This window comes from Mastomys coucha, unplaced genomic scaffold, assembly GCF_008632895.1.
Source record: "Mastomys coucha isolate ucsf_1 unplaced genomic scaffold, UCSF_Mcou_1 pScaffold3, whole genome shotgun sequence".
In the NCBI taxonomy this organism is placed as follows: domain Eukaryota; kingdom Metazoa; phylum Chordata; class Mammalia; order Rodentia; family Muridae; genus Mastomys; species Mastomys coucha.
Window position 1 is genome coordinate 5,651,058 of NW_022196909.1, and position 7,593 is coordinate 5,658,650.

General features: G+C 45.5%; 1 protein-coding gene across 3 annotated transcripts in view; it reads left to right on the forward strand.

The window, feature by feature from the left end:
- The window catches only part of Traf3ip2 (TRAF3 interacting protein 2), a 42,953-nt gene extending 37,862 nt beyond the window's left edge, over window positions 1-5,091 (forward strand). For all 3 annotated transcript variants that reach the window (XM_031348466.1, XM_031348467.1, XM_031348465.1), the window contains 2 exons: window positions 1,526-1,600; window positions 4,696-5,091. In XM_031348466.1, coding sequence (XP_031204326.1) covers window positions 1,526-1,600; window positions 4,696-4,842 — 222 coding nt within the window. In that variant the 3' untranslated portion in view covers window positions 4,843-5,091. The remainder of the gene's footprint in view (window positions 1-1,525; window positions 1,601-4,695) is intronic.
- Window positions 5,092-7,593: the final 2,502 nt, after the last annotated feature.

Consider the following 7,593-nt stretch of genomic DNA (forward strand, 5'->3'; position numbering starts at 1 on the left):
CTAACACACATCCTCATCTCCAGGCTGTAGTCACACTAACACACATCCTCATCTCCAGGCTGTAGTCAGAGCACACGTCCTCATCTCCAGGATTGTATGCCCTCTGCCCTCACTTTCTCCTCACTTGTGTCTACCTGACCAGAACCTTCTTCATGCCCAGGGATCTCTCTCCTGCTACCGTCCTGCAGACTCTCTGAAGCAGAACAGATAGCCCCTATCTTGAGTATCACACTCTTCCTGCTGTCTGTCGTCTGGTAGCAATTTTCCTTCCTGCCTGCTCACTCACTTTGGGAGGATTGTCCAAATTGTATCAGTGGTGCCCTGCTAAACAACCAACTAACCCTAGGTTTCAGCCTTTACCCATTTCTATACTAGAAGTACTCTCATACTTGGCAATTGAAAACAAATAACATAAAGTCATACACTAAAGAATTAGGAGAGGGACACATAGTTTTATTTTATGGACTGAGGTGACCCAGCTCCTGTAGACTCCTAATCTTTAAAACCCAGATCAGCACCTAGGAGGCTGACAAAGGAGGACTGCTGTGAGTTCAAACCCAACCTGGGCTATGTAGTGAATTACAGGCTAGTCTAGGCTACATGTGAGACCCTGACTCAAAACAAACAAATAAACACCACACACACACGCACACACCACACACATGCACACACGCACACACCACACACACGTCACTAAACTAAACCGAGTGGAGATTGAAGGAGAACTTGTGGGAGTCAGTTCTCTCTTTCCACCATGTGGGCTCCAGGGATAGAACTTAGGTTCTCAGATATGGCAACAAGCAACTGTACCTGCTCTGCCAGCTTTCTGGTCCCCAGAAAGTGATTTTTAATTGGTCTTCAGTAAGTGGCTGTGTAACTCAGGGTTTTCTAGAATATGTATATGGAGAGAGTTCGTTCAAGAGAAAGGGACTTTATTAGAATGGCTTAAAGGCTTAAAGGCTCTGGTCCAGCTAGTCCAACAATGGAAGGTTCAAGAATCCAGTAGCTATTCTATCTAGAAAGTCAGATGTCTCAGCTGGTCTTCAGTATATACTGGAATCCTGAAGAAGCAGGCTCTAATCTAGTGAAGGGATGGGTGGGATGGGATGGGCTAGTGAGAATGAGAGCAAGCAGGCAGAAATGCTTCCTTCTCCCATTTATAAAGGCTTCCAGCCCAAGGTGTGCCCAGATTAGAAGTGGGTTTCACATTCAAAAGGTCTGGATTGAAGGTGGAACTTCCCATTGTGAATGGTTTAACTAAGCAAAAATCCCTCACTGGTGTACCCACCCATTTTTAGTTTTTAGTTAATTCTAGATGTAGTCAGGTTGACAGCCGGCAACAGCCGTCATAGTGGTCTATAAAGGAAAAGTGGCACAATGTGTCATGGAGAAAGCTTCAAATTTTAAGTAATATGGCACTCAAATAAACAACCCAGAATAAACTTGCCATGTGGGCTGGTAGTGTTGTTGGCACATCAACTCGTCTTTGATCCTGGATTAAGTCTTCATGTTTGTTTGGTTTTAGATGCAGATCGAGTTCATAAATCAGGGAAGCATGAACTTTAGATTTATCCCTGTGCTCTTCCCGAATGCCAAGAAGGTAAGCACGCACACACACGCGCACACACACACAAACAAACACACCTCAATAATTCTATCTTTGTGTTCAAATCTGGTTTGATGACTACCTGGGATTTTAGGTTAAAAATCTTGTCAACTCTTTGACAGCCCTCAGAGATAACAGTGTTACCAGAAAGATAAACTAGTGTTATGTGCACTGGACTCCGAGCAGTCTTGCAAGGGTTATTGGGTAGGACTGTGGCTGTTCTGATTTCCGTCTGTGGCCACGAAGGACTGGTTTATGCAGTTACTTTTCTGTTGCTGTGATAGAACACCATGTACAAGGCAACTTATCGAAGGAAGGGTTCCTGTGCGGCTTGTGACTGCAGAGGGAGAAGATGCATCTCCATCTCCATCATGCCAGGGAGGGGAGGCAGCAGGCAAGCATGGCATCTAGAACTGGACAACTGAGCTTCCAGATGTCAAATGGGAAGCAGAGGGAGTGTGGCTTCTGAAACCCCAAAGCCCGATTCAAGGAACATACTTCCTTCAGCCAGCCCATACCTCCTAGGCCTCTCCAAACAGCATCACCAAATGGGGATCACGTATGCAAATGCTCAAGAATATGAGGGCATTTATCATCTAATGCTTCTTAGCTCTCATGTTAGAGCCAAAGTATGGACACTTTGCTTTCTGCTCCACATAAATATTTTGCTGTACCCAGCTCAACCCTCCTCATACCTATAGAATGCCTGACTCCTCACAGCTCTCTAAGTGAACCTGGCTGGGGTTCCCATGAGGGTTTTCATCATATTCCCAAGGGTACGCTGACAGCTTTAGAGATAATGAGCCAAGCCATCAGAGAATGTTCCAGGCCTGGCCAAGGGAAGACAGAAGCTGAGTAAACAGACAGCCCAGAGCACTCGGAGCTTGGATGCAGTCTCATTCCGGAGGAGTCCTAGATGTTAGGACTGTGCTAGAACCTCTATTCTGCATGAGAGAGAGCCCCGCTGTGGTGGTTTGGACATGCTTGGTTCATAGGAAGTGGCAATGTTAGGTATGGCCTTATTGGAGTAGGTGTGGCCTGTGGGAGAAAGTGTGTCATTGTGTGGGTGGGCTTTGAGACCCTTCTCCCGGCTGGCTGGAAGAGTCTCTCCCAGCTGCCTTCAAATCAAGATGCAAAACTCTCAGCCCCTTCTCCAGCACTGTGTCTGCCTGCATGTTGCCATGCTTCCTGCCATGATGATAATGGACTAAACCTCTGAAACTGTAAGCCAGACCTGGTTAAATGTTTGCCTTTTTAAGAGTTGCTTTGGTCATGGTGTCTCTTCATAGCAATGGAAAAACCTAACTAAGACACCAATATATGTGTAAGGTCAGACAATGAACAATACATATGAAAGGACCCCACATCCTTGTTGGCCCTGGCTTGTCCAGGGACTAAATGCCGTTATTAACTGGCAAATGTCTTTACTGGTCTCACCCTCCTCTGGACTCTATACTATCCACCTTCTGCTTTGCCATCAAAGAATTCCAATCTCTCTCTTCTAGTTTTAAAATTCTGTAACATTTCCCACTCACTTACTTTGCATGATGACACATGAGGTTCTTTGGAACAGTACTGTGTCCACTTACTCATTCTCCTTTCTTATCACCTGGGCCCCTAAGCTTTGGTCATAACGGGGCCATGCCAGCAAACCTCACTCGTGTTCATTCTGCCTAGGGTCTCTGCCCCTCTATTCCCTCTCCTTAAAATGCCCTTTCCCAACTTGTATGCCTAGTGAACTCTTGGTTATCCTTGAACCCTTGCAACCTCTCCAGCCTGTGAGGTTCTCCCTCAGGCCTATGTAAAGCACTGTCCCTTTCCTGAGAGCTTCAATTAATTATAGTACTTTGAATCAATGGTATATGTTAGGGGCCCTGGGAGTAATTGTTTAGAATCATGGCTCATGAATATTATGTGTGTGTGTGTGTGTGTGTGTGTGTGTGTGTGTATGTGTGTGTGTGTATGTATGTGTGAGTGTGTGAGTGTGAATTGTGTGTGCGTGTGTGTGAGTGTGAATGTGTGTGTGAGTGTGAATGTGTGAGTGTGAGTATGTGTGTGTGTGAATTGTGCGTGTGTGAGTGTGCGTGTGAGTGTGTGTGTGTGTGTGTGTGTGTGTGTATTCTATGGCCAGAGAACTTGGGACATGCTGGCTACTTGCTATACTATGACCTAGAAAACAGTTGATGGTGTTTTTGCCTCCCTGTGAGATCTTGACTCAAGACAGTTGTGTCCTTTTAGTGGCTTATCTTCTGCACTCAACACGAGTGCCGGCTCTGACTTCATGCTACGGTCCCCAAGGCAGCTCATCTCAAAATGAAAACCAAAGGCCTTACGGTGCTTTCCAGGCCTTTGTAACAGAACCCCTAGAATTCTGGCCCTCTTCGCTGCCCTCTCATATTTGCTCTGTTGTGGCCACTGTGGTGCTGTTGGTTTTGAACATCCAAGCCTAACAACTTCCACCACTGTGTGGCTTTTCTGAAGCCTCCTCCTGGGTCGTGCAAACTCCTCCCCCGACAGCAGCATTCCACATTTCGTTTCTGTGTTGCTGCTGAACTTCTCATGGCCTCTCCTCACCAGAATACGTGCTCCACATGGACAGTTCTGAGGGCTGTCCTGAGGGTGACCGAAACTAGCCGGTGGAGCCCCAGGCTCAGTGCTCTGAGCTCTGTTCTGCTCCTTCCTCTTCAGGCCAGAGCTGAGTTTGGAGTGAAAGAATCATGAATTAGATTAAACCCACGGCCCTGGCATCCTTCCCCCAAAGCCACAGGGGAATTCACATCATTCAGTGTGACCTCAGCCCTGCCCCTTTCATGTGAGGTGGTGAAAAGCACATTGACATGCAAAGGGCAGGTAGCCTGGGAGACTGACAGAAAATGCTGCACACATGTGGTTTCCATAATGAGATACACAGCTTGCACCCGAAGCCAAAAGTGCTTCATGTGTTAAACTCTCCAAAAGCTAACCAGCAGCTCCCAGGACAGCCTGGTGGGAACACCTATGGAGAGCATCCACCTTTGTTCAGAACTGAGCTCTGGGTCTGTCATCCGGGCTCCCTCCCGTGACCTCTGTTCCTGCCCTCCCTTCCACAGGAGCACGTGCCGACCTGGCTTCAGAACACTCACGTTTACAGCTGGCCCAAGAATAAGAAAAACATCCTGCTGCGGCTGCTCCGCGAGGAAGAGTACGTGGCCCCTCCCCGCGGTCCTCTGCCCACCCTTCAGGTGGTACCCTTGTGACAACAGCCATCTCCAGCTCAGTGCCAGCCTGTCCTCACAGCATTCTTCTAGCTGAGCTGATGGGTAACACCTCTTCTACAGAGTTCCCTGCCTCCTGAGTCTGGGTTGTCTTCCCTGGGCTCCCAGTGCTTCAGTGAGTGGATGACCACACCGACTCTCATCACTTCAGCTACTTTATGAGTTGGCCAGAGCTGTGTCCTTAGACCAGTCTGAATCATGTTCAAATAATAAAATGATTATTCTTTGTAAGGATGTGTTTATCTCAGTGGAGGTGGGCATATTCCTTTATACTGAAATGGGCAACAGACATCAACAAAGCTAGTCAGATATGTAGTAGATAAATGTGATGGAGTTCTCTGTACTAAAGGATTAAAACCAGAAAGTTACACGTCCTTTTAATGTGAAAGGCTTTCTCTTGCAGTTGAGGCTTTTAACAAAGCAATCCTAATTGTAAACAGTGTAATTGGGTGGGAAGTTTTGCTCAGTGATGGGACACTTGCTTAGCATGTAGGACTCCAGGATTCAACTCCTAGCCCTTCATGAAGAGAAAAAGGTCTGGCCATTTACATAAAACTATTTGAGTATATGCATGAAGGAACAGGGGCTGTGTCACCCAGGCTAGAGTTCTGGTCTAGTTTTCTATCTTTGTCCCACTCCTGAGTACCTCTGTGACTAAGCAAATCATTTCGCTTTTCTGGGACTTGAGAGACTTATAAAATCATATGGAGCAAGGTATTTCTAATGACCCTAGAAGGTCTGAAATGTGGGTCTTAAACTTTAAATTCTCTTTAGAGAAGTAACTGGGTGTTTACTTTTTATAATCACATCTCTCAGGTGATAAATGTAATTTTAGTTTTTATTTCTGTTTTGTTCTGTTTTGTTTTTTGGAGATGGAGTCTTACTATGTAGTTCTAGATGGCCCAGAATTCAATACACACAGTAAGATGGCCTTGAACTTATTGTGATCCTCCTGTCTTGTCCCTTCAAGTGCTGGGATTACAGGTATACACAACCCCAGCATACCCAGTGTCTTAGTTACTATTTTATTACTGCGTTTAAAGAAAGCATTTAATTAGGGGCTTGCTTACAGTTTCAGAGAGGCTTAGTCCATGGTTATCATGACAGGGAATGTGACAGCAGGGAGGCAGGCATGGTGCTCATATAGTAGCTTTAAGCTTACATCATAGGGAAAGATGGAGGAAGGGGGGAGGGGTGGAGAGAGGGATGGAGAGAGAGGGGGGAGAGAGAGGGGAGAGAGAGATGGAGAGAGAGGGAGGGGAAAAAGAGAGGAAGAGAGGGAGAGAGAGAGAGAGAGAGAGAGAGAGAGAGAGAGAGAGAGAGCCTGGCATTGCTTTTGAAACCTTAAAGCCCACCTGCAGTGACACACCTCCTTCAATAAGAGCACACCTCCTAATCCTTCCTGAACAAGTCCACCAGCTGAGAACCAAACAGTCACATATATGAATTTGGAGCCATTCTTGTTCAAACCACCACACCTGGATATATTTTCTTTCCCAAATTTAAATGTAACCAGTTTTTAAAAAGCAGAAAACGAACTAATTCATAATAACAGAACTGTACCTCAGCGGTTTTGACTGATTTGGAGAAGGGTCTTACAGTGCAGGTCAGGCTGCCCTGTAACTCCTTAGCCCAGGCTAGCTTGCACCTTGTCATCCTGCTGCCTCTGCACCTGAGTGCTGGGACCATAAGCATGCCCCAATGTATCTGACAAAACTTGCTCCCCCACCCCACCCCAGTGCTGGAGATTGACTCTAGGGCCCTGGGTGCTCTGACACTGAGGCACACCCACACTGAGGCACACCCACACTGAGGCACACCCACAGCCCTCGGGCACATTGTCTCTTGAGATATTTCCTTCTTTTAAAAAGTGTTCTTAACAATACCCTCAAATCAAAAATTCAGGCTTATTTGGTCTCTAAGAAACAACACACAGACATTTAGGAAATGTGTGTGTGATCTAAATAAACTATTGCCCAAGGAAAAAGATGTCATTGTGGCCCAATAGGTTAATAAAGAGATGCTTGGGCTGTGACAGCCATTGCTTTCTTTCTCTGCCTAACTTAGTAAACAAGTTTCAACTTTGCTATGAGGTAGTCATCCCTCAAATGTCACTATAGAAAAAGACAAATACTTTCAACTACAAAATAAGAAGAGTTGCTAATGAATTACAAAGAATACAGTTTGGTTTACTTTATGACCAACATGTACATTGAGCAAATGCTTTTAAATAGGAAGAAAACCTAGCCTAATTTAAGTGCTTGACTGTATGACCTTATGGAGATAATAATTACTTCTGAGGCCCTTGGGACCTTGTAGGATTTTCTGGTTTGGCCAACTCTGAAGTCCTGGAAAGCATTTCAAGTTTCAAGTCTTTTTTCTCTTCTCATTATTGTTTTGGTTTGAGGTGAGACTATTATTGATGATTCTACATCTGCAGAAATAGCCCAGCAATTATTTCTTTGAAACATTCTCAGTTTGCAAAGATTTAGAATGTAATGTTATCAGTACCCCTCCCCCTCGAGAAACTTTTCGAGAGCATTCAGCTACTAGTTCCTTCTATTCTATCCCAAGTGATTAAGAAAAAATCCCTCGTGTGCCACAGAGTCCTTAAAAGGTTCCTGCTTATCAGTAGGTAAGCAGTCTGTGTAAAACAAACAAAATGGGGGGCTGGTGAGATGGCTCAGCAGGGAAGAGCACCGACTGCTCTTCAGAAGGTCATGAGTTCAGATC